Raw genomic sequence first — 25239 nt, 5'->3', positions numbered from 1 at the left:
TTGGGTTCGGTTTTGGAAGTTGTATTTATCACAGAATTGGCCCCCATTTCATTTAGATTTCCTAATTTCTTGGTGTGAAGTTGTTTACAGTGTTCTCTTTTATGCTTTTAACTCGAGTGGGCTGGAGGGTGACCGCCATCCCCGTCCTCAGCCCTGTGGCCAGTCCTGGTGTCTCTCTCCTCCTTTGCTCTTGGAAGGAGCTCAGGATCCAAGGAACGGTTTGTTCGGTAACGTCCGTTATACAGTCTGGTTCGCCGATTTTTTTCTCTTTTATTTGCTGTCTCTCAAACTTTTTATGATGAACAGATGGATCATTGATTTTTCAGCCTGTCTTGCTCTTGAACAGGTATGTGTAAGGCTGGACATGTTGCCCCCCAGACCTGGCTTAATTTGAGCTCTTAAGTCTCTGCGCTGGGTTTTCCCTGTCATTAACTCAGAATGTTTTCTGATTTTAATCTGACTTCTGCGTACACCAGTAACTCATTTGAGTTCTACTGGATCATTTCAAAGCAGTTGGGATCTTTCTAACTATCTTTTTGTTCCTGATTTCTGGCTTAATTCCACTGTAATCCAAAACATACTTTTTATCATTCCGATCCTTGGATGTGACTGAGGCTTACTTTTCGGCTCAGCATTTGGTCAATCTGGTGACGTTTCGCAGTCCCGGAGGAGAGTGCCCCTTCCCCGTGCTGTGCGCGGCGTCCCGCTGGCATCCCGCGGTGACGCGTGTCACGGCAGGACTCGCGTCGCCGTCCTCCGTGCTGGTGTGCCGTGCGAGGTGCGTGGAAGTGTGCCCCTGTTGGCGAGGCGTCACGTCTGTCGGGCGTGGGGTTGTGTCTCGCGCGCACCGAGCCTGTGTCGTCACGCGTCCCCCGTGTCGTGTGCTTGTCGCTCTCTGTGCGGATCCACGATGGCGCCGCGCACCTGGAGACGCGTGTGCTTCAGCCCGTGCGGTCCGTGCGCGGAAGGTGTACCCGCTCGCGTCTCGTGCCGCTGCCGTGTCTGAGGGGCGCCTCTCACTTGGGGTTTTGTGTGTTTCTCACCTGCTTTTGATTTTTTTCCTTTCTTGCCTCCTTTCGGATTCAGGGTTTTGTTTGTTTTCATTCCATTTCCTCCCTCTGTTTGCTTCCTGGCTCTCGTTCTCTTAGCTGTTAGTAGCCAGCCTGGTGGCGAAGTATGTGTCCTTGACTCAGTGGGGTCCACGGTGAACTAGACCTCATGGCCGGGACGGGGGCCCCGGGGCTTTTCCTCCCTTTGCCCGTGGCTCTCATGCCGCTGTCATCCTCTGTCCGCCTGCCCGCTCGTCGGTGCACCGTCAGCCCCCGCGACGCTCCGGTCACCGCTTTCTGTGGCCGGTGCTCCCGCGGGTCTGCCCGGGGCCCCGCTCTCCGTGCTCTCGCTCCGTGTCCTTGTCCTGCCTGAAGAGTCGTGGCTGACAGAAAGTCCTCTCGCTGAGTTTAAAATGGTCTTTCTGATCTTCGTTTTATCTCTTCTTTCATTTCGGGATGTGTTGAACTTCCAGAAATAGCAGGAATAGAAAACTAACTCGCGCTGAACCAGTGCCCGTGCTCCACACGACGGCGTCTTGGCTGCAGACGCTTCGTGCAGAGATTTCCAGTGTGGTCCCCGCACCAGCTCTCCTTAGGAATGCAGGTTCTCAGGCCCCACGCCGGGCCTACTGGACGGGGCTTCTGGGGGCGCGGCCCAGGAATCTGCTGTAAGGACAGAACCGTAGCTTTGGCGTGTAATTCTTGCAAACGAGGACGTACTCCTTCACAACCAGCGTGCCGCTCTCCACACCAGGAGGTGAGCGCTCGCGTCTTTCCGCCTCTGACGCAGAGACCCCTTTGAGGGTAACCGTTGTGCCTCTGAGAGCGACGCTCTTGCGAGCGGAAAGACCCAGTGCAGGCTCATGGTCTGCGTGTGATTAGGGCGTGAATCGGATCCGTTCCTCAGGCTTTCTGGGACACTTTTTGAGGTGACGGGACAGGCGGTTTTTGCATGCCCCTCCGTTTGGTTTCCCCAGAACCAGGTTTCAGTTGTGTGCCTTCTTGTAGGGACGTCCCAGGATTCGTCACATCTTCTCAGACGACGCAGTTCCCGTGGGCCCCCTCCCCACGTACGTCGACTTTGATCACTTGGCGGAGATGATGTGTTCACTGTCAGTCTCTTATTCCCTGTAACTTATATAAATGTTTTCCGGGAAAGTACTTTGGAGCTTCATAAACGTCCATTTCGTCATCAGACTCTCACCCGGTGGCTCTAACATCCGCCGATTTCCGCGGCTCAGTTACTAACCTGACGGTTGCCAAATGGTCACCTGCTAATGCTGTCACTCTTCCTCCAGTGCTGGTTAGCGCTCCACTGTGTGCGAGTGCTTTCTCCTGTCCCTGTGCACTCACTTATTTGGCTGTGCCGCAGGGGACACAGGCTGGGGGGCTCCCGGGACCCCCGTGTTCGCCCGCATGCCTGTGCTTCACTCTCCTCCCGTCCCGGGTGCCAGCGACTCTGGGCCCATAGCGGCCCCGCGGGGTCTGTCCTCCTCGCCCCCCACTCGTAGGTCCTCACGGAGCAAGGAGCTGGGCTCTCACGGCTTCGGTCTCTGTGCTTCCCGAGCTGACCGTCGTGTGTGACCGGTGTCCTGCCATGCCTGTCTGCCGCCGTCACCACTGACGTCCCCAGCCCCCGCCGGTGCCCCCGCCGCGCACATCTCCACTTTGGTCTCTGCTTGGCTCGAGGTTCCTAACGTTGTCTGGAAAAGGTCTGCTGGTGCGTCTTCGGCGTGGCCTGTGCCCCACTCCCTGTCTGCCCCCTTCTGGGGCCCCAGTGGGCCCCGTGGGCCTTTTCCGCACGTTCCATGCCCTCGCGCTCTTCTCTGTTTGCCGCACCCTGTTTTCTCTCGGAGCCTGGGTGTGTTCTTCTCGTCCGTCCCCCCAGTTACTAGTCTTTTCAGCTCTTCCCAGCCTGCCTCTCAACCTGCATTTCCTGTTTGTGTTTTTAATTTTAATCGTAGTCCTTCTCGACTCTAGAATTTCCATTTTTTTAATTTCAAGGTATTTGCCGAAATCATTTTGTTGCCTGATTTCTTGAACATACCAGGTAACTGCACTACCTGCACCTGTTTTAGATCTGTCTACACTGCCTGGTTCTCTCCGTCCCTTCGTTTTCCTGTTTTAGATCTGTCTACACTACCTGTAGTGTAGCGTAGGACGGAGAGCCGTCCTTTCATTTTTGGTCGTTAAGTCTTATTTTTGGTGCGCCTTGTTTTTTCTTTACGTTCCAGCCATCAAAGATAGCTCAAAGCTCTGGTGGTGTTACCTTACTCTGGAGAGGACGTAGGTGCTGTCCCCTGGCACCTAAAGTAGGGCCGGGTCCCCAAGTCCATTGAGAAACCGCCCGTTGGTGCTGCGCTTAGGCTTGTGAGGGTCTGCTGTGTTCCCCCTTTGCCCTTGCTGATGGGAGTGCGTTCAGTGGGGCCCTTGCTCTGTGGTGGGTCCTGACCCACCGTACTGGGCCCACCGTCGCCTCCCCCGGTGCCCTCGGCTTCCCAGCAACCGCCTTTGAGAGCAGCCGAGCCCTGGGAGGGAGGCGTGTGGAGACCAGGCAAGTCGCCTTTTCCCCTTTCTTCGCTGGGACCTGGAGCCTCCCCACCTTGGTGCCTTCGCTCAGGTGTTTCCCTCATGTTGCCTGTCTCTCCTGGTGGCTGAGGAGGGGCATGTTGTCCTCGCTGGTCCCCTGGGAGCTGGATGTGACAGCCATTTTAACCAGAGACAAGGTGGCGGCATCTGGCAGTTTTCTATTGTCATCGTGTTTTGCGTGTTGTTTAACTTGTGAGTGTTAAGAGAATCTACTATGTTGGACTTATAGTTTTAATGGGTTTTTTAATGTTTATTTTGAGAGAGAGAGAAAGAGACAGAGCGTGAGCAGGGGAGGGACAGAGAGAGGGGGAGACACAGAATCCGAGGCAGGCTCCAGGCTCCGAGCTGTCGGCACAGAGCCCGATGCGGGGCTCGAAGCCACAAACCGTGAGATCATGATCTGAGCCAAAGTCGGACGCTTAACCGACTGAGCTGCCCAGGAGCCCCAGACTTAACGATGCTAATTAAATGTTGAGAAACGCTGGACGTTTTAATTGATTTTTAAAGTTTGTAAGCATTTTAAGAAAGAACTCCATTTTTTAGAACAGTTTTAGATTTACAGAAACATCGTGGAGGCGCGGGGGAGTTCTCACGCACCCGCCCCCAGTTTCCCGTGCTAACGTCATGTTCGCGAGGCGTGTTGTCACGGTGCATCAGCCAGCACTCGTACCTCCATACCTTCCTCGATTTCCTCACTTCTTCCCTAATGCCACGTTCCTGTTCCAGGATCCCATCCAGGACACCGTGTGACAGTATGTTGCGATGTCTCCAAAAGCTCCATTTGGCCGTGACAGTGGGTCAGATCTCCGTTAGTCCTTGTGACGGTTCTGAGGAGGACCGGTCAGGTGTTGGGTGGGGCGTCCCTCACTCGGAGTGTGTCTGCCTTTTTTCTCAGGGTGAGCCGGTGTTTGTGTTCTGGGGGAGAGAGCCTGCAGAGGCGAAGCACCGGTTCCATCCCTTCACGGATCGTAAACCTGCCTCCTCCCTGCTGGTGTCGGCCTTGACCCCCTAGCCGAGGCCACGCAGATGCGCACGCTCCCTTTCTACAGTCTCCATGCACACCGCACACTTTACGTCCGTCCACTGAGTAGGAATCGTGTGGACATTTAGAGGGATCCTGATGTTTTGGAAGGAAATTCCGTTGCTTGATATTGAAGCAGTGATCAGTTTGGGCACCTGGGGGGCTCAGTCGGTTAAGAGTCCGACTCTTGATCTCAGTTCAGGTCTTGATCGCAGGGTCACGAGTTCAAGCCCCGTGTTGGGCTTCCACACTGGGTGTGAGCCTACTTAAAAAAACAAAACACAAAACAAACGATGGATTGAATTTAGATAGAACGTAAATACCGGTAACTGTTGTCCTCGTTGGCAGAGCACTTCGTCTGGACGTTGAAGACATGGGCATCAGTTCTTCCCAGGTGTCCCTTGGACAGCACATGGCGGGGCATCTGGGGAGGAGCGGCAAAGCCCCTGCTGCTGATTTCTCCCGCAGCTGTTGTAGGACTGGAGAGATTTGTGGTTCCAGGAGGGGTCCCTGGCCAGGCTGCAGAACTGCTTTCTAGAAATGCCTGAGGGAGCAGCAGGTGAGGCCGGTCCTCCCCGGGACACCCGAGGCACCGCGTGGTCTGCTGCCTGGAGGACAGCAGGGTGGGGACGCGTGAGAATTGTTTCCTTCAAGAGGAGGAATTGCTTGGTGTCAGAGCCGGGGGTGTCCTGTGGCCACGTATGTCCTGGGACACGTGAGTTGCTGGGGTGGGGGCCGTTGCGGGAGGACCCTCAGAAGCCCACCACCCTGCCGGCCATTTTCTCATTTTCCAGGGAAAACTAGTTTCAGTGTTGAAAGTGTGTTTCAGCCAAAGTGCCTCGACGGCATGACAAGTTTGTATGATTCTGATTCAGGTAGTAAAGGTGATGAAGTTACCAAGGTCACAATCCTGGTTTCGTGAGAACCTCGCCAAGCGTGTGCCCTGTGCTTGTAGAGACGTGAGGAGCCGGAGGAGGGCCGAGCTCTGCGCGTCGCAGCCCCAGTACACGCTGCGCGTATTTCACGCCAGACCCTGAACTTGCTGGGGCTTGTGGTGGGAGGTTATTGGAAGCGGGAGCAGGGCGCCGACCTTTTGTTTTTCGTCGAGTGCTGTGGTCCCCTCTCCCTGTGAGGGTCCTTCTTCTCTTCCTGTCTTTGCTGTTCTGGGTCTGTGTTTAAGTCTCTTTCCTTCTGCCAGTGCTTTCTGAATCTCATTGACAGGATGTTATTTCTTGCTTATGGTTTCATTGGCTTCCCTTTCTTGAAGCGTCTCAAATATATAGTTCCTTGTATTCTGCACGTGGTAACGTCAGGTCTGGAAGAGCGTCAGACTTGGTCATTTCTCGTGTCCTCTGATTCTGACCCTTGGTGGCTTATTCCCTTCTGTGTTTGGAGACTTTGGACGCGAAGTTCATGCTCTGTGGGCATATATCTGTGGGCGTTTGGTGAGAGTCCCTCCTAAATACAAGATGCCCACTTCAGTTTGAATTCAGATAAGCAACAGCTACTCTTTTGGTGTGAGTATGCCCCGAACATTCCGTTCCTCGGGGCAGCCGGGACTGTGCGGGGACTCCGGGCTCCCACGCCAGGGTGAGGACTGACCGTGGCCGCCCGGGAGCTGTGCTGCGTGTCCGTCAAGAATCCCCTTCCCACACGGCCCCGCGGCCCTGCCTGTTGTCTCTGGGCGGCTCTCCAAATGTCCCCGGGGCAAGGAGGCCACAGCCCGCCATCCTGCCTTCCCGTCTGCTCTTCGCTTTCAGCCCCTGTTGTTGCTCGTGGAGCTCAGCAGTGCATTTAAAGCATTTCCAGAGGTTTTACATCAAGAGCTTTCTCCTGGCGTTGGGGCTGTTGCCTTGCTGGAAATGGAAAGCCACTGGGTTCCCACGGGATCTGAACGCCGGCTTTGGTGCCGGTGCTTCCCGTGTCCGAGCTCCGGGGCGTCTGAGTCGGAAGCTCCGTGTCTCTCTGTGCTCAACAGGTGTTTGCCTGGTGAACCCCCAGGACAGGACTCATTCAGTGCCCGACCCGCAGGGCATAGAAGGGAGACCTGGCTGGTGAAGGAACTCCGTCTTCTGTCATCATCCGAGAATCCCAGGCAGAGGGTGCCCTCGGGCAGCTCGGGAGCGCGAAGATACTGTGAGCAATGACGGCTTACCCCTGGCGCTGGCTGCCGTCCCTCCCCCCAAACCGTCATCACTTTACGCTCACTCACTTACCGCTCGGCAAATGTTTATTGTTCCGGGCACTGTTGTAAGCGCCGGGGCCACATCTGGGACTAGAACAAAAGCTTGCTCGCAGGAGCCTGCGTCCTGGTTGGGGGAAGGCGGGACAGACGATAAACACGTATGTAGCGGGGCGTCTGAGTGCCGCGGGGCAGAGATGAAGCTCTCTCCGGTGGGAGCTGCGCTGAGAGAGGGCGCCCGCACGGGCAGGTGACCCCTGCACCTGCAGGCTGGGCACGGAGCCCCCGCCCGTGAAGTGGAGCCGGTGGGGCGGCAGGCGGAGCTGGAGGTGAGGTGGGAAGGTAGCAGGGCGGGGTCAGAGGGGGCTGGAGGCCGTGCTGTGAAGACTGGCCTGATGTCTTGGCGAGACCGGAAGCCAGCACGGTGTTTTGAGGGAAGGATCGCTCCGCTTGATGCGTTGGCCCTCGAGTGGGGGCAGGGAAGGGGGGTGTTTGAGGAGTCTGGGTGAGACGTGGTGGGGCCTGGCTCACGTGCCCTTACCCGAGGGCCCCCTTCCCCGCTACAGGTTTACAAGGAAAGACGCTGTCCTTGAAGGGTTGAAGGGTTCAGGTGCCGGAGAGTGGTCAAGGCAGGGCCGTGACCGCGGGGGCAGGCGCCTCGGGCAGGCGCTGGCGTGGTGTTTGTCTCACTGCGTTTCTTGGAGCCGTGTCGTGGGTGCGGTGCCGGGTGCAGGTAGAGACGACGCTAGGACTCGTGCTCTGAAGCGGATTGGCGGTGACGTGCCAGCTGGGGGTTTGTAGGCCACACACAGCTGCTTGTTTTGACAGCGGGCTTCATTGTGGGGCCTCGGGCACACTTATTAATGGATCCTGTGTTAACTGAGTGAACCCAGAAAAGGTGTCTCACTAGAGAACTTTCCAGGACCAGCTGGACCCCGAGGACGCCTGTCCCCTCTGCATGCTGGAGTGGCGCTCTCGTGTGACGGCCTGTCGGTCAGGCCATCCTAGGGGACGCTCGTGGAAGCAAGTCCGCCCAGCCTTGTGAAGCACGAGGACCACTGGGGGCACAGTGGGGGCACAGGGTTCGCCCCCACCGAGCTCCTGTACCTGCTCCCACGCTGTGTTCTGGCCACTCGGCCAAAGCGTTTCAGCCCCGTTCTCCTTTTCAGGCTCACGCTTTCTGTTCTCATAACGTTTGATCGAAGTCTGCAGTTGCGGCGACAAGTGCCATCGGCGTGGCTGTTTGAACTAATGACCCGTTCCCCTCGGAGGGTGGGGGCAGGGGAAGCACCATGGCCCCCGGAGGAGCTGCCCCTTCCCCGCGGCGTGTGGGCCCGGGGCCTGGGCCAACGGGAGCCGCCGCGGGAGGAGGGGCGGGGGAGGACGGCTGGTGCAGCGGAGGAGCCCCCGGAGCCGGCCCAGCCCCCGCGGCCGAGGGCACGGCGCCTGTGTCGGTGCTGCGGGAAGGTCGGGGTGGTGCGGGCTGCTGGCCCTCGCCCGAGAGTTTGGGCGGGGTGGTGGCAGTGGGCTTTCCCGTGTTTTGTTTTATCTCGAAAGGCCGGGACCTCAGTGTTTTTGTAGCCCAAGGGCAAGACCCAGCAGGAAGTGAGGGGGAAGGTACGGGAGGGTGGGCGCAGCAGGTGGGCCCAGACTGCAGGGGTGCAGAAGGGGTCGCCGGCCCGCCGCGCAGGTGTGGCCGCCCTCAGGGCCGCGGGCACAGTGCGCAGGCGGGCCCCAGCGCCTGCAGGAGCAGTCGCCCTGAGCGGGATGGACACCACTTCGTGAGATCTGGTGGGCGAGGCTCTTTCGCGCCAGAGACCCCTGCCCCAGTAGAGGACCTGCCTGCGGGGGGCGCGGGGCCCGACAGGCTCCGTCCAGCTTCAGGCGAGGACAAGAAGAGGTAGAAAGGGCTTTCGTCAGTCCTTTATGCTGAACCGCGGGCTTCACTGGGGATTACTCACTGTCTACAAGAAAGCCTCTGAGGTGAGTTGTAGACTCACCTTTCGGGAAAGGCGGGGCTCAGAGATCAGCTCCGGTGGCGCCCTCCTAAGGAAGGGCGTCAAGGGTGGAAGTCTGGGGTGATGGTTCGGAAGACGCCGTCCTGGCTGGCGAGGGCCTTCTGTTCGCGGACAGCGGGTACGCAGCAGGGCCCGGATCCTCCGCGGGCCTCAGCGCCCTCCTGGTGGTCGGCAGTGAGAAGGAGAGGGGCTCTGCGGGGACGGCTGGGGTGCAGGCAGGAGGGCCCCGGGGCAGGGGTGAGAGCTGAGAGGGCTGACGGGGAGGCTGCAGTACAAGGGCGGCCGGTTGTGAGCTGTGGGCGAGGCCCCGTGCTGCTGCCCCAGGAAGGCAGCGTTGTCGTTATTCCCGTTTGTAAACGAGCCGCCTGGCACAGAGGTTATCTGCCGTTGGGGGTGGAGGTTCCCGGAGGACGCACCGGGGCTGCGTCCCGTCAGCCAGCCCTTCGGGCACGGCAGCCACACGGGGGCCGCCGGGGTGGCTGGCGTGCAGGCGCGTGTGCGTGAGCATTTCCGGCTTAGCTGTGTCGTGACCTGGGGGCGCGGACTAGTGAAGACAGACCTGAGATTTAACAGGAATAGGATTTTTTAGTTTTCGTCTGGTTTTGTTGATCCTGTGACCTCGGCGTTTGCTCGGCCCTGTCGCTGGCTGGGGTCCGGGGCCTTTCAGGTGCCTGCCACACTCCGGGTGACCGCCTGTCTCCGGTTTCTCCCGAAGTGATGTTTGCAGAGGGGCACGCGTGCCTGGAGTCTGAGAACATCCATCCGTGTTCTTTCTGTTCACCCGGTCCCCTTCGGTACTTGGAACGGCCGGGGCCTGCTCGGGGCGGGGGGGGGGGTGCTGACGTGTGCGAAGCAGCCTGCTAACTTTTGAGAGTCATTTTTCAGACACGGTATTGGGTCACTTTTTATTTCCGTGCAGCCCTTCCTCAGGGCAGACAAGCTGTGAATTGGTTTCCACTTTACGGATTCGGTGTCTTTTCCATTTAGGGAGGCCAGATGCTATTAGGATACGGCGCTCGCTCCACCAATCCGATTGTTCCCAGACAGTTGCTAGGACCACGGTCTTCTGCTTCCTCCCTGCTGTTTTTATTTGTCCACTCTCTCAAGTTGTCTCCACCGCAGCACCTAGCGACCATGTTTCAGAACAGAGACGGGCAGTCACTCCAGCATGCTAACACCGCGTGCCCTCGCTCCTGTGAGATTCCCTTTGATACAGACAGACGTGCAGTGACCAGGAGCCGTAGCACCCGCTCACGTGAACACGCTCGGGAGGAGAGGTGCAGACGTTTAATTGTCCTGCGCTTCCTCTCGACGCGTAAGCCTCAGTTAGAACTTAATCTGCTACGTGTGTTTGTGTCCAAGTGCAGACTCTCAGCGTGGACGTTGTTTAGTTGAGCGCGTAGAGTGCTCTTCAGCCTGCCCTTCGCCCGTCGGGGCCGGAAGACGCGCCGAGACGTGCGCTGCGAGTGCCCCTGCACACGCTGCCTGGAGAGCGCGTCCCCGAGACTGCGCATCGGTCCGTGTGCCCCGTGACCTCGAGTCCCGCGTGTGAGGATAACGCGTGTCCCCCGGAGAAGACCGCTAGCGCACGACGCGGGCTTTTCACCAGGTGCTTTCCCCTGAGTGAAACTGCGGATTGTCACGTGTTATCTGAGGCTCTGCCGGTGGCAGGTCACGGGGAGACGCCTTAGCACGCAGCCTGACAAAGCCCGGGTGCCCAGACTTGGCGGTGCGCTCAGTCGGTACTTTCGTTTTAGGGTTTCTGGAAAGAATACTGTTTTCAGGTATTTAAGCGAGTGCTTGAGTTAGGGCCTTTTCTTTCCACTCACTGCTCACGTGAGTCCTTGCGAACACACGAGTCTGTGGTGCTTCTGGCAGCGGATTTGGCCGCTGAGTGTGGATGTGTTTGTAACAGGCTGTGGTGTTTGTGCTAAAGATAGAAGGCACTTGTTCTTTAAAAGATGGCTTTTGAAAATTGTCTCGATAAAATGAGATTTCGAGGGGGGAGTTGATTTCAGAGTTTCACCCTTGATTTATGCTTAGCAGTAATGGAAAATCAGGGAGATTGTATATCAGAGAAGTGACTCTACTAAATAATTTCTACCACGCTCTTTGAAATTAATGAAAAATTCTTAGAGTCTATTAGCATTTCTACATAATCATGGGAAACAGAGATCGGAAGTTGGAATCCCGGGGTCACTCCAGACTTACCGAGCCGGCAGAGCATCTGGAAAGAGCAGAGTCCGTCGTAGCCGGTATAACCCACGTCCCGGCTCTCGTGGGGTGAGGCGGGTCCGATACAAGGAGGGCTTCATTTGATCCTTTTAAAAAAATTCACCTCCCGACAGTAATACGACAAAGGATTTGAGGCCAGAATTCCTGCCTGGGTTCTAGTTCTCTGGAGAGCCGCTAAGAGACTGTGAGCCTCAGTGAGCGCCCTGCGGTGACCGCTGAGAGCCAGGGTTCCCAACCAGACACTGCAGGAAACACGAGAGGAGGTGGGAAAGCCTGGGCGTCCACCCTCCCAGGCCAGCGTGGAGCGGGGACCGTGCCCCGACACATGCCCAGGCGTCTCTATTCTAGAAACTTGAGCGGCACAGCATGATACACCAGGACTGGCAGATAAACAGAAAATCGGAGGGAGTGAATGGAATTTGGTAAAACTCAGGAAAGGCAGCATGTGGTCGAGAGAGACAAAGCTACTATATCATTTTCCAGAGTTAGCAGCGGGGAGGACTTCCTGTCTGCTAACCCGCTCCCGGTGTCCCGGAAGATGATCCTGGACTTGAGACCCGCGGTTCTAGCTTGCCGCTTGCAGCCCGGTGGCTCGGGCAGGTCACGTAACATCTTGTCAAGTAGGGAAGGCGCCTGCCTGCCCCTCGTGGCGGCGGGACCTGTGAGGCGGTGCCGGCGGCGGGACTTGGTGACCATCGCTGGCGTCGATAAGTAGGCCGGTGACTGCCCTGGGCGTCGCTTTGAGATGAGTGCCAGGAGGAGAGTCTGTGGACGGGTGCAGGGGCTCCCAGGGGACAGGGAGGGCTCGTGGAGAGAGGGGCAGGAGCCGGGGAGGAAGAGCGGCCCGGGGAGGCACCCCAGAAGAGCAGGAGCGAAGAAGAGGCAGAGGCCCGGACAACCAGTCGTCAGCTGCTCCCTCGGGGAGGTGCCTGTGCGGGAGGTGGGGCCGGCTCTGTTCCCCGAGCACCAGTGTTCTAGTCTCTGTCACAGACGGGGGCCAGGGCGCTTCCTTCCCGGGAGGTGGTGATGGAGCAGGGCTGGGGGGAAGGGTGGGGGGGAAGCAGGGCTGCAGGAGCCAGAGCCTGGCCCAGAGAGGGCCGCGCAGTGAGCCACTGGGGAGAGGCGAGGTCTCTTCCTGCTGGGAACCTGCTCTCCCGCGCCACGCGTCGACGCTGTAGCAAGTGCGGGTCAGATTTGCATCGTTTTCTCTTTTCCTGCTGCTTTTGGCTTGGTTTATAATGGTCTATACTTCTGTTTTATTTCCGCTGTTGACTCAAACGCTATACCCGTCTCACCGTTAATGGCCGCTCCAGCGCACGCCTGTCCCTCGCCACGTGAGCAGCCCGTCCTGTCCTGCCGGGCCACGCGGAACGCAGGCGCCTCACGGGGGCGCCTCCCGCCCAGCTCCTCCCACCTCTGCCGGGTTGCTCCCCTGCATTTCACGTTGCCCGTGTCGGTAGCCTCATGACCTGTTGTTATCTCGGCTTCAAACGGTCAGTTCTCTGTGAAAGAGGTGAGAGGTTCTTCGTGACCCGCCACCCGCCCCGTCGCTCCCTTCTCTGGCGCGCTCGCGCTCGGTGGTCCCAGGCTTCCGTCTGGCGGCTCTCTCGTGTGGCCTGAGCCGCCTCCGTCGCTGGTGCTTACGGCACGGGTCTGCGGGCAGCGCGTCCTGTGAGCTCTTGCTCGAAGAAAGAGAAGAACCAGCTTCAGCTGCACTTTCACAGACACGGGCGCCCGGAGAAGAATCCCGGGTTGGCGCGCGTCCCCCCCGACCCGCTGAGGCCCCGTGGATCCTGGCCACGCGGCTTCCGTGGACGAGTGTGAGGTCCCGCTTGCCCGCGGCCCTTGTGTCTCTTGCTCTCTGTCTTTGTCACCGCTTCCCAGCCACTTTGTCGCGACGCGCCTCCGCGAGCCGTCGTGGCCCGCCTGTGCGCGGCGCTCGCTCGGTCTCCGTAGCATCTGTGAGCACGCTTGGGCCCTGTTGCCCCGGGTGTTGTCTCTCACCCCTTCTGGGGCTCCGTGCACAGACGTTGTCCGACTTGACGGTGACCCAGAGATCACCGAGATTCTGTTTTGGGCCTTTTTGTCTCTGTGCCTTACTTTCAGTTCCCCGTTTCCTCGTGTGTGTGAGACACGCTGGCAGTTCCCTGGTGTTCGTTTGGGTCCTCCGAGGAACAGAAGCCAAGATGGGATTAAATTGCCCAGACTGTTGGGAGACGCCCGTGAGGAGTAAAGGGGAGAGATGCGAGGTGCAGGGGGAGCCCTTCGTCCTCCGCTGCGTGCCGTCCGTGACCGGAGAGGGACGGGAGGAGCGTGGTGTGGCAGCCGTGCAGGATGGACCTGGCCAGGTGGACGAGGGAGAGGCCCACGGCCCCCACAGACGGGCTGGCCCGGACCCTCTGTGGCTCTGAGCTGAGGGCCGAGCTCCTCACCAGGGTGTGGCCTCGGTGCGAATGGGGTGGTGGACCACAGGGTCGGCGCGGGGGCGGTGGGGACGTCGGAGCCGCACGCTGCTGTGACCACCACCCCCGTCAGGTGGAATCTTATTTCAGAAATCCTATTTTCTTTTAACCCTAGGATTTTTATTTGTTTCTTTTTATGTTTTCTAGTTTTCTCATTATTTTCATTTTTCATTTAATTCCTTGAGGAGGTTGAATATTTTTATAATAGCTGTTCTAACGGTCTTGTTTCCTAATCCGTCATCGTCATTGACGATTCGTCTGAGCCTGATTTGTTTTCGCCCCTAATTTGTTTTCCCCTGGTTACAGGTTATGTTTTCTTCTTTCTTTCTTTCTTTCTTTCTTTCTTTCTTTCTTTCTTTTTTTCTTTCTTCCTTTCTTCCTTCCTTCCTTCCTTCCTTCCTTCCTTCCTTCCTTTCTTTCTTTTCTACGTTTATATTTGAGAGAGAGCAAGTGGGGAAGGGGCAGAGAGAAGGAGAGAGAGAATTCCAAGCAGACTCCACCTTGCCAGCACAGAGCCCGATATGGGGCTTGAACTCACAAACCAGGAGATCACAACCTGAGCCGCAACCAAGATTCAGACACTCAACCGACTGAGCCACCAGGCGCCCCAAGTTACATTTTCCCTTCACGTGTCTAGAGACTTTTCAGTGGTTGAGTACTAGATTTTGTTTTATTCCTCTGAAGAGTGTTAGAACGTTTACTCTGCCAGCCGGAGGTAACTGCAAACCAGTTTAACAAGCTTAGCTTTTTGGTGAGTCTCAGGTAGCCTGACTTCTAGGGAAGGATTAGCCCGATATGTGGCGTGGCGGGCCTTGGCTGCCTGGAGCTCAGTCACTCACGGCCTGAGGGGAGCACCTTGCAGCTCCCAGAAATGCTCTTTCCCTCGGATGGCCCTCTGCCTGCCTGCCTCCAGGAGCATCGTCTCACACGTGCATGGACGTGCCCAGCCGCAGACCCAGTGGGTCACTGCGATGAGCCTCTTTCCTTGCCCGGGGCCTCCCTTCTAGCTCTCTGCCCACAGATGCTAGCCACCCTGACCTGTCTGTCCTGGTGTGGATTGGTCCGGTGGCTCTCACGTGGTCTGTCCTCAGTGGCAGAGCACATACGGCCGCTCCCCGGGCCCCTCCCCCAGCCCCTCCCTTGGGCACGTACCCCCACTGCCCCCCTCTCCCGGGCACATACGGCCCCTCACCCGGCCCCTCTCTGGGCAGAGAGGCGCCACAGTCGGTCTGCAGACAAGCGGCATGACCGACTTCCAGCCAAACCGTGTTTTCCCCGAGCACAGTCGTCAGGCTGGAGGTGGTCTTCGGGTCCCGGCACTGGGCCGTCCCCGGCACTGGGCCGTCCCCGGCACTGGGCCAGCGGCCTGTGTTAAGTGCACGAGGACACGTGGAAGCCCAGAATCGCCCCCGCGGGGCAAGCCGCGGCGTCACAATCTGGGCCGGCGGCTTCCGCGCCTTCTGAGTGCTGTGTCAGCACCCGTCTGCTCACCGTTTATTTGCCCTCGAGTGAGCAGCCCCCCTTCTACAAGTGTACCTGAAACACGGAAACCTGGAGGCACGCGTCGAAGACGGTTTCTCTCCAGGAAAGCCTCAGGAACAGGTTGGCCCACGGGCTGCACACGGGAGGCAGTTGTGGCCGGCGGCCTAGTGAGTGGGAATGGAGTCCGAGCCAGAAGACGTAGCTTCGGATCCTAGTCCCGTGCGTACTCTAGCTGTTTGTCCCTGGGCTACTTAGCCTTTCTTTTAGAGAGAGAAGAGAAAGGACTGCGTGTGCTATGAGCTTCAGGAGGCATGGAGCGTGCAGTTAGCTCAGCTCTCCTTCCTTGGCCCCTGGCCCCTGGGCCCCTAAGAGGCAGCCTGTGAGAAGTTTCTTTTGAACGTCCCCTTCCAGGGGTCGTGTGCTAGCAGTGCGTGCGTGTGTGCGTACTTTTGTGCCTGTGTGCGTGCACGCGTGTGTGTGTGTGTACGTGCGTGTGCCTGTATGCGTATATGCATGTGTTTGCGCGTACATGTGTGTGTGCAAGTGTATACGTGCGTGTGCATGTGTGTACGTGCCTTGTGTGTGCATACGTGTGTGCGAGCGTGCATGTGTGTGGGGGGGGGGGCTGTCCAGTAAGCTGTCGTGTGCTGTTCGCCAGGAGGGTCAGGGATCTCACAGTTCTCACCGTTATAAATGTTAGTTTAAATTACACACGACCGTCTGACACGCAGATTTTGCACAGTTAAATCATTTGGGGAAATCGGGAATGATTTTGCAAATACGTACTTTGGTATTCGTGTCTTTTCCCATCTCTTCCGTGCCAATCAAGATGATGCCAGTGGGAACAAGACCTGGGCCCGGGGAGGAAACCACTGAGCTGCGGACAGCCTCGGATGCCCACGTCCTCGGTCTCTGGACTGCGAGGCTGTGCGCCCCCCGACACCCCGAGGAGGGTTGCCCAGGGGGAGCTCGGGTGGAAGGCCACCCTTCTGCCTCCTCCGGGACATCAGTGCCCGCTCTGTGCCACTCACCCGAGCCTCCTGCTTGTTCCTGGCTCTTCCCAGTGCCCAGCCCCGATCGCCAGGTTTACGGGGGCACTGAGCCCACTCATCACGGAGAGCCCCAGGGGTGGGCCGGCTCACCACAATATCGGGCACCAGGCAGCTTGGCCACTTTTCTGGAAGAGTTTGTGTTTGTGGTTTGCTGCAGTGTTTTCTTAAGGAAATTCACTTTCTGATTTTTTTTTTTTAACGTTTGTTTATTTTGAGAGAGAGAGAGCACGCGTGCACACACGAGCAGGAGAGGGGCAGGGACAGAGGATTCCAAGCAGGTTCTGCGCTGTCAGCGCAGGGCCTGACGTGGCGCTTGATCTCAGGAACCTTGAGATCATGGCCTGAGCCGAGATCAAATCGGATGCTTAACCGACTGAGCCCCCCCCTCAGGCGCCCCTAAACTTTTTGATTTTTAATGGTAAATGGAAAAGGTGGGGAAACAAATTCCTGGGAGTATTAAACCGGCACAGCGCCGTGACTTCAGAGGACAGGTGTGTGCAAGATTATCCTCAGCTCACATGTCCCACGTGGATTTTCAGAGAGGGAGCGCTGAAGGCTTGAGTTCCTCCCTCGCCCCGTGCACACGCAGCGGTCCTCAGGCCCGGTCAGCAGGTGGACCCCCCACACTTCACATGTAATGCTTCCTGGGATGTTTTCAGAGTGAAGAGGGGGCCTTCCGCTAGTCAGAATTTCTTCTAAGATATTTTCCCGTGCACGAAGAACAAATTAAGACCAGAAGTAAGTTCAGCTGGGAGAACCAGAAAACAAACTGGAACATCAGCGGCTTGAGGAAGATAGGTGGTCATTTGTCCTGTACAGGCTGGAGGCTTATACTTGGGAGGCGCTGGGCAGCTCCTGTCTACAGAGTAGTCCGGCTAGCGGCCCCGTCACCGAGGGGGGGGCCCTCGTCCGGGGATGCGCACCTACAAGCCTGTGTGCGCTAAGGGGTGGCCGGGCCCGGGGAGGTGTCACTCTGGTGCCGGTTCCTGAGCGGTGCCGCTGCGGGGCTGTGTTTTCTCACATGACGAATGTGAACTGGGTTCTACTGGTTTGCAGGTTTATTTAAATGAGCAGACGCAGCGATGAAGTAACGTGTAAGCAGCTTATCTTGTGCTCCCGCGGTGTGAAATGTTCCGAACGGAAACCCTCCCTGGGGTCTCTGTTGGCTTACATGCACTGGAAAGGGACCCTGAGGATCTGGAATCAAAGGCCAGTGAAACCGCGCCCTGAGATGTCCGGGGAGCAGGCTTCACGAGGCAGTTAGCAGATACTGGCCGGACTCAGCAGGTTTGACGTTCTGCTAGTTTTTATTTGCTCCGTGGTGGGAAATTGGATTTGCGAAGAGGAGGACAGAGCCAGCTGTCGCCTGCCCAGCCTGTCCTCAGCAGGTGCTGCCATGAGGGCCCGTGTGGCAGACGCCAGCACGAAGGACACCTTGACCTCAGAAACCCGGGGGCTCAGCCGCGCGGGTTTGCCGCAGGGTCAGGCGGGTCAGAGCCTCAGTGCTCTTGCGCGGAGACGCCAGCGCTGTGTTGTTCGCCTGTGGCGCTGCGGCGGGTGCTCAGAGAGAGGCCGTCTTCCGGCAGGTGCGCTCTCCTTTCCTGCTGCAGCTTGGTGCCCGGACGGCCGTTTGCTGGGTGTTTGCGGATGGCGCCCGGCCTGCCCTCCCTCCTTGCTCTTGCCCTCAGTGGGCCGCCTGCTGGGTGGCGGGGGCCTGCCCGCGGATCTCTGGAGCCTCGGACCCAGCCTTCCAGGGCCCCGCACCATCTCCACGAGGTGCCCCGGGGCTGCTCCCGTGCGGTGTCCACAGCCCGGCTGGGGCCCCCTTCCCCGGGGACATCGCCTGTCCTCCCCCTGCTCCCCTCTATTTACCCAGGACCTTCAGCCCTTCGGGCCCAAGGAGGCCAGAACGGCGTCGGTCCCTGTGGCCCTCGCCCGCGGCACTCCCTGCACCTGCTCCGGCCCAGCGACCACCTTACACCCAAGTGCCTGTCGGAATCAGAGAGCAGAAGAGCTCACCTCTTCCTGCCGCTTCCGAGTCCTGTGGCTCGCACAGCGGCCCCGGGCGCCCGCCTCTCCCCGGGGTGTCCCCCGTTCTCTGCCCTGGGCTGGCCCGCAGCGCCACCGTGGGCTGTGGGCGTGTCACGCGTGCTCCCTTGCCAGTCTGCCCCCGAGACTCTCAACTCCTGGAGAGCTGGGTCTTGTCCTTTGTTTTCCTCTTGTGTTCCCGGAGTGCTCGTGGCACCTGGGTAGGGCCCCATTAGCAGGGTACCCCGGGCCTGAAAGTAGAGATGGCCCACGCTTGTCTCCTCTACCTGTGTGCCAGCTCCCTGCTCACCCCTCCCGCCAGTGCCCCGGTGGCCGGACCTCTGCTGCCTGCTACAGAACCCCCCGGAAACCTGAGGCTCCAGTAGCCAGGAGAGAACATGGGTTGGGGGCCTCAGAGCTGGTCGTCAGGGCTGTCTGGCCTTGGGAGTGGCGTTCAGGGCCTTCATGGACACGCTGCCCACATGCCCCTCCGTGGTTCCCCTCGCTGTGGCTGCAGGTGGATGCCTTTTGCTGATCAGGATAAAGGAAAGACTGATTTATTTTATTTTATTTTTTTAAGTTTATTTTGAGCGTGAGAGTGATCAGAGGAGGGGCAGAGAGAGAGGAAGAGAGAATCCCAGGCAGGCCCCATGCCGATAGCGTGTCAGGCTCGAACTCCCGAACCGTGACATTATGACCTGAGCCAGAACCAAGAGTCAGACACTTAACCAACTGAGCCACCCAGGTGCCCGTGGTTTATTTATTTTTTAATACTTTAGTACTATGTGCAAAATTTGGAAGAGTTTTGCATGTGGCATGTACAGATCTTTCCACATCGATGTGAAAATAGGAAAAAGAAAATTCAGTATTTTGTTCCCATTTACGTAACTTGAAAAACATGCTGTATCTGAGTGTTTCCCTGCCTGTGCAGCGCGTCCCTCGGGTCTGGGTGAGCCACACGCTGGTGCTGCCTTTTGCAGCCACTCAGGGCCGGCGAGCCCTGGTCTCGATGCCGACTCCTTTGCCCGCGGGGCTGGGCTCGCGTCTGCGTGGCACGGTCTCTCTGCCCTGCGTCCCCCGTCTGTGCCCCTGACTTCCCTCGGGTACACGGCGGGCAGGCCGGCAGGAGACCTCCCTCCTCCCGGCCCCATTGCTCCCCTGACAAACAGCCCTCCTGGGTCCGGCCGCTCCCCCACCCCTGCTCCTGGAGGTTCCCACTGAGGTCGGGCCTGACGGTTCACCCGCTTCCATAACCTGCCCACATGGAGGGCGGAGGGCCCTGTGTTAGCCTCACCCGAGGACTCACGAGAGTGTGCTGGTCCAGACTGTGCCCCCCGGAGGTGTGATTTCATTGGCAGGTTTTGCAGTGTCGCCGTGTCTTTGAATCATGGCCGTCAAAGCCAGCCAGAGGCCGCCCCCAGGTCTGCTGGTTGCCGCAGCATGCCAGCCGGCCGAGCTCTCACCGGGGGCCTGTGCGACTCCCCTTGGAGCAGCACCCGTCGTGGGGCGGGCCCCCTGGTCCTGCTGAGGAAGCTCGGACTCGAACAAGCTCTCGGGCGGGTGAGCCGGGGGCTCCGTGTTCCTTGTAAAGCATGTGACCGTGGCTTTCCCTCCCACAGCTGCCGGGACGCAAGTACTGCCCCGGGTACAATGCGGACGTGGGTGACAAGTGGATCTGGCTGAAGTGACGGACCCTCCTCCGTGGCCTGCATCGCGATGACGAGGACACTTCCGGTCTGCCTCACTCGTGGGGTCCCTGCAGCTTACTCGGGGGGAGGGGCGGGTGAGCCGGAACCAGGCCGCTTGTAGTGTAGCTGCTGGGGGACCGGGAGCCTCTAGTGTTCGGGAGGCGGAATCTTGTAGCTTTGGGAATGATCCAGAATTATCACCGGGGAAATAAATCTGCTATTAAAGACCGGATGTTACTAGATGTTTCTAGAAGAATTCCCTTTCATTGCAGCCGTGTTCAGTGTCGTGCCGATTTTGTACCTGTCTTCACACTTCGAGAAATAAAAATAAAACTGTTTCCGTGGCATTTGCCTCCATCACACGTCTGCACACATCACATACATGTACGTGCACACACGTGTCTGCCTGCACTTCACCGACCGTGAGCTTTGATGCATTTGGTTTATTCAGTCAGAGGCGAGGACAGAGAGGGCCCCTGAGGCACTGAGCCGTCTGACCGGCCGTCTGGCTACTGCAGGGGGCACAGGAAACAGGCAGGGAAGAAATCACCGCCTGCTTCTAGAACCACCCGTTTCTTCTAAAAGACATGTCAGGAGACACACAGGAGGACCATCGTTGTAATTCCTCCGAAAGCAAAGCGACAAACTCTGTGTTGTCTTCAGAAGCGAACACGGAAAGGGAAAATCCCACTTCTCCACTGAGACGTGGAAAACTTCTTGCACGCTTGTTGTAGAGTTCTGCGCGTCGGGGCCGCCGTGGGGCAGGTGCAAGTCGTGGATCCCGTCGGACCCAGGGCTCCCTCCTCGGAGCTGCACCCCGGCCACCTGCCACCTTTGAGACGTGGGAGACTGACGCGACGTGCAAGTTAACGTCCAGCTCCTGGCACCCCTCCCACCCGTCCAGCCCTGCCCACCCCTCGGGTGCTCGGCGGGCACACGGCCTGCCGTCCCGGGACTGGAGCCTGGGCAGCGCTCTTTGGGCCCGGTGGCCAGAGATCTGCTCTCCCGCCCTTCCCCCCTCACTTCCCCTCCCTGCCTCTCTCTTCCCCTCATCTCTCCCCTCCTCCTCCCTCCCTCCATCTACCCCTCTCCCTCCCCTCCCCTTCTCTGCTTTCCTCTCCCTCCCTCCTCACACCTCTCCTCTCCTTCCCCTCCCTTCTCCCCTACCGCCCTCCCCTCCTCCCCTGCTCCCTCACCTCTTCTCTTAACTTCCTTTCCCCTTCCCTCCTTCCCTTTTGTGGGGGTGGGAGGGGGTTAACAACTGAAAATAAAGTTTCCCAGCAGCATGTGACTTGGAGTCAGACCTCAGTGTTGAAGCTTCGCGGTTCCCTGAGAAACGCCGCCTTCATCGCCGCTCTGAAGGGTACGGGGCCAGTTGTGGAGCGTTTTCTGGACGAAGTGCCTCACAGACCATTAAGGAGAGGAGGAGGGAAAAGAAAGACATCTTTAATTATCTTGGCTGTCCCTGGTGTCTCGGCCGTAACGAGCCCGCTCACCACGTCGGCCTCTGCATGGCGCCGCCGCATCCCCAGTTGGTGGCGGGGTCCGCTGTGCGGTCAGGCTGGGGTGGGAGCCGGCTCTTCACACGCGGACGTGCCCTTCCCAGCTCGTGTGACAGCACCGGCCGGAGTCCGCGTCTGGCCCCGCGGGCAGTGCATGCCCCGCCGGCCCGCGCACCAGGGCGTTGTGCTGAGCGAGGACCCGGTTCGCTTCTGGCGTCTCCTCTCCTGCGAACAGCAAATAAACAGTGTCCAAGCCTCCTCTCCGGACGGAAACCCGGGGGAGGTTGGCAGACGCCCCTGTAGGATCTCCTGACTTCAGAGCACCCCATCATTTCGTTTCACAAAAGATGCTCACCGCCCCCGAAAACCCCGGAGTTGAAATAAAACCCTGTGTTTTAAATACCCCGTGTCGGAATATTTGCTGCTTTGGGGACCAGGGCCTAAGTGTTGCAGCAACGTGGTTTTGTATGCAGTTTTTCTTACGGGCGTGTGTGTGGACGGGAGAGTTTTGTGTTACGGAAAAAGTGCTGCTTTTTCCTTCCAGGACTTGCCTGTTCTGCCGGCTCTTATAAGCAGAAGGTTGCGAACACTGAGCTTCTTAAAGGGGGTCGGAGATACTCCTCGCGTCCTCTCTGCAGCCGCTGCCTCCGCCAGCCCTGCTCCTGCACACGTGTGTGGCCGGAGCAGCAGGTGAGGGGACGCAGGTGTGCCAGAAGCCCCCGGTCACGTTGTGCTTCCATTTCAGAGACAAAGCAAACTCGTGTCCTCCTCGCCAGAAGCCACTGTGTTTGTCAGAGTCCCATTTTTCCCCAAAGCCTGCCGGCTCCTGACTCGGCTTGGGGTCCTTCTGGGTCCCGTCTCCCAGTTGCCCATGTCTGGATTGCTTGTCGTTAGCGGTGCACATGTCAGAACAAAGGGGCCAGCCGGCAGCCGCTTCCTCGTAGGAAGGCACAGTCCGTGCTCACACTGGGGCAGATCTGCAGGACGTGGGGGGTTGGCAGGGTGGGGGTGGAGAGAAAGCCACAATTACTGTCACGCATTTGGGCTTGCACAGGGAAGGCTGTGTAGGCAGCAGCCCCTGGCTGGCTGGTCAGGACCCGATGAATGGAAGAATGTGCCCAAGTAATTCTAGGTTTTATACCTGGGTGGAAATAAAAGCTGGGGACCTGAGGCTTTGCTTTAGGAAAATCAGGAGCCCGAAAACGGAGGCAGAGATTCGCAGCAGTCACCCCCATCGAGAGGGAGCATCTCGTACCGTCTGGGTTTCACAAGGGAAAGGGCACTTTGCGGGAACGTGTCCACGACGTGAGTGGCCCTCACCCTCAGCCCTCCCAGCGCCTGCCTGGGCTCATTCTGGTGCCCCGTTGTGTCGGGGACCCCCACCTGGACTCTGCTGGGCTGCACCCGTTAGAAACTCCTCCCCAGAAGCCCCAAAGAGCCTAAAACTCCGTGCAAGATGTGGTCGTCTGGCCTGCCACCACCACCGGCCCGAAGTCACCGAAGGCAGCTCAAGTTAGGGCTCTTCCAACGGGAAGCCGATGAGACACAGACAACTCTTTTCTTTAAATGCGTACATATGTTTTGTGGGCCTATACTATTGCCTTGAAATTCTTAATTAAAAAATGGTTTTAATAAGAACGGTAGCAGATTTTCCTAAGTGTTCCTTCCAGAGTTAATGTGTAGCTTCGAGGTTAGACCCACCCTTCAGTTGCATTCCGGGAAGCAGTCTGTTCAGTGCTATGTAGTTTCGGGGAATTAATTTTTTTAATGAGGCTGTGCCCAGCGACTGTTTCCAAAATCCCTCCTGTAGTTTCCACAAAGGCATCTTCCTCTGTATATTTAGTGCGGTAATGAACCCACTCGCAGTGGAGGCCCGCGGAGCCTGCGTCCCGGCCGCCACACCGTAGCCCCGCATGTGCTGAAGTGATCACGGCCGTGGGGCCCAGCGGCGGGGCGAGCGCACAGGCCCAGCAGGTTGGGCCCGACCCTGGGGCGCCCGACTCCGCTTCCAGAGAAGAGCAGCGTGGCTTCGGGGGGTGCGGGGCGTGTGGCTGTTCTGGTGGATCTGGATGGGACGCCATGGGGACACAGTCTCAGAGGACAGTGTGTCGGCGGAGGAGGGGGCTGGAGGCCTGGTGGGGAGATCCGGGGCGCGGGAGCAGGGACGGTAGGGTGGAGGCGCAAGCTGGAGGGAGAGCGGGGTCCTTTCCAGCCAGGAGCTCCCTCCGGAGAGCCGCGGTCCGGCATCGCTCCTGCCAGAAGCAGGCTGGCATAGGCGCTTCCCCGCTCCTGGTGAGCCCTGTTCTGTCAGGGAGCGGGAGAGGGACACCTGCTGTGCCGCCCGCACTCCTGGAGGGGAGGGTCACTGGCGCAGGACGCCCGCTCCCTCTGACTCTGAAAGACGCTCAGGCGAAAGGCACCACGTGTCTCTGAATGTCGCAGCACAGAGGGCACGACCTGAACCCTTCTGTAAAAATCGGGAGCCCGAAGGATCGTTTTAATCTTGGTATCCTAGACGCATGAGGTGAAGTGGGGGCTCAGGCCTCGCACCACGATGGAGGTGGTGTCGGACGGGCCCCGGGGTGGAGTCCGTGTCTGGCCCCGCGGGCTGTGCGCGCCCTGCCGGCCCTTGTGCTGAGCGAGGACCCGGTTCATTTCTGGCGTCTCCTGGCCTGCGAAGAGGCCGGCGAACAGCAAATAAAGTGTCCAAGTCTCCTCTGCGGACGGAAACCCGGGGGAGGTTGGCAGATGCCCCTGTGGGATTTCCTGACTTGAGAGCGGCCCGTGACTTGGTTTCACGTCAGGGCTGAGCTCGGCCTGGACTCCTGTCCGTGCTGGCTGCTCACGGGCCCTCGCCTTAGAGACGCCGCCACCCGTGCGCGGTGGAGAGGCGGTGTTTTGTCGGGCGCGTGTGCACCTCGCCTGTGATGCCGTGGACGGCCCGTCGTCCGCCGGTCAGGGGCTCTGCGGGGGCCCAGTGGGCAGCGCATCCACGGCTGGGCTCCCGGGCCAGTCCTGGTGTCGGGGCTCGGGGAGTAACTCCGGACGCTGACCTGAGGTCGGGTTGCCCCTCTGCTCCCTCCTCTTCTGAACCTGACTCCGGGCAGCGGACCAGCCCCCGACCCTGCTCCGGGGGCAGCTCCGGGGCCACTGCAGCGTCTGCCCCTGGGGTTCCTCCGCCCTACACGGTCCTGCTGCCTGCCCGCCTCCCGCCCTCCCCACCAAGGAGTCAAGGCCGGGGCAGCAGTCGTGTCCGGGGCCAGAGTCTCGTGCACCTGGCCCCGGGCTCAGAGCTGTTGACCGCCCCCTCCCTAAGAGCCCGGGCCCCTAAGGGCACCGTTCTTGGTCATCTCCCGGAGCCCCGGCAGGCCTTCTAGCGGAGTCGGCACAGAACCGTGCCGGATGTGAGGGCCACGCCTTGTGGGACACCTGGGGGGCCAGGGCTCTGAGTAGATGGGTAGTTCTCCCCCCGCCCCCTGCCCCGGCTGCTGTGCCGCAGAGCACCTTTGGGAGAGGGCAGCGGGCTGGACCTTGAGGAGGAGGACAGAGTGTGTCCTAGTGTGGCCGTGGGACAGCACTCTTCTGGTCACGTTGACACCACCTCTCCGCTGTCTCTCGGCCTGAACCCCCGCACTGGTGCTGCCCTGCGCTCGGGTGCGCTCGGAGGCCTCGCCACCCTTCTCTGCCTTCCCGTTCTGTAGAAGCAACGGGGGGCGGGGGGGTTGGCCACGCGGCCCCCAGCGTGTTGCTAAGACGCGCCCGATGGCGGGTGTCCGTGTATTTCCCGTCCATAGTATTTGTGCCCTTAATGTGCAGCCTGCTTTCTCAGTGGACAAACGTAATAGACTCGTTTCTGTTCAAATGAAAAGCGAGACGAGCTTGCTACGCACCGGCCAGAGCCGAAATTAAAACGAGCCCCTCCCGCGAGGGG

At 59.0% G+C, this 25239-nt stretch overlaps 1 protein-coding gene across 1 annotated transcript in view; it reads left to right on the top strand.

Annotated features, from left to right (window-relative positions):
* The window catches only part of NDUFA10 (NADH:ubiquinone oxidoreductase subunit A10), a 51404-nt gene extending 31253 nt beyond the window's left edge, over window positions 1–20151 (top strand). The window contains exon 10 of the mRNA XM_047846542.1: window positions 19738–20151. Coding sequence (XP_047702498.1) covers window positions 19738–19806 — 69 coding nt within the window. The 3' untranslated portion in view covers window positions 19807–20151. The remainder of the gene's footprint in view (window positions 1–19737) is intronic.
* Window positions 20152–25239: the final 5088 nt, after the last annotated feature.

Source organism: Prionailurus viverrinus, unplaced genomic scaffold (assembly GCF_022837055.1).
Source record: "Prionailurus viverrinus isolate Anna unplaced genomic scaffold, UM_Priviv_1.0 scaffold_39, whole genome shotgun sequence".
NCBI lineage: Eukaryota > Metazoa > Chordata > Mammalia > Carnivora > Felidae > Prionailurus > Prionailurus viverrinus.
This window is presented reverse-complemented; position numbering and strand designations above follow the sequence as displayed.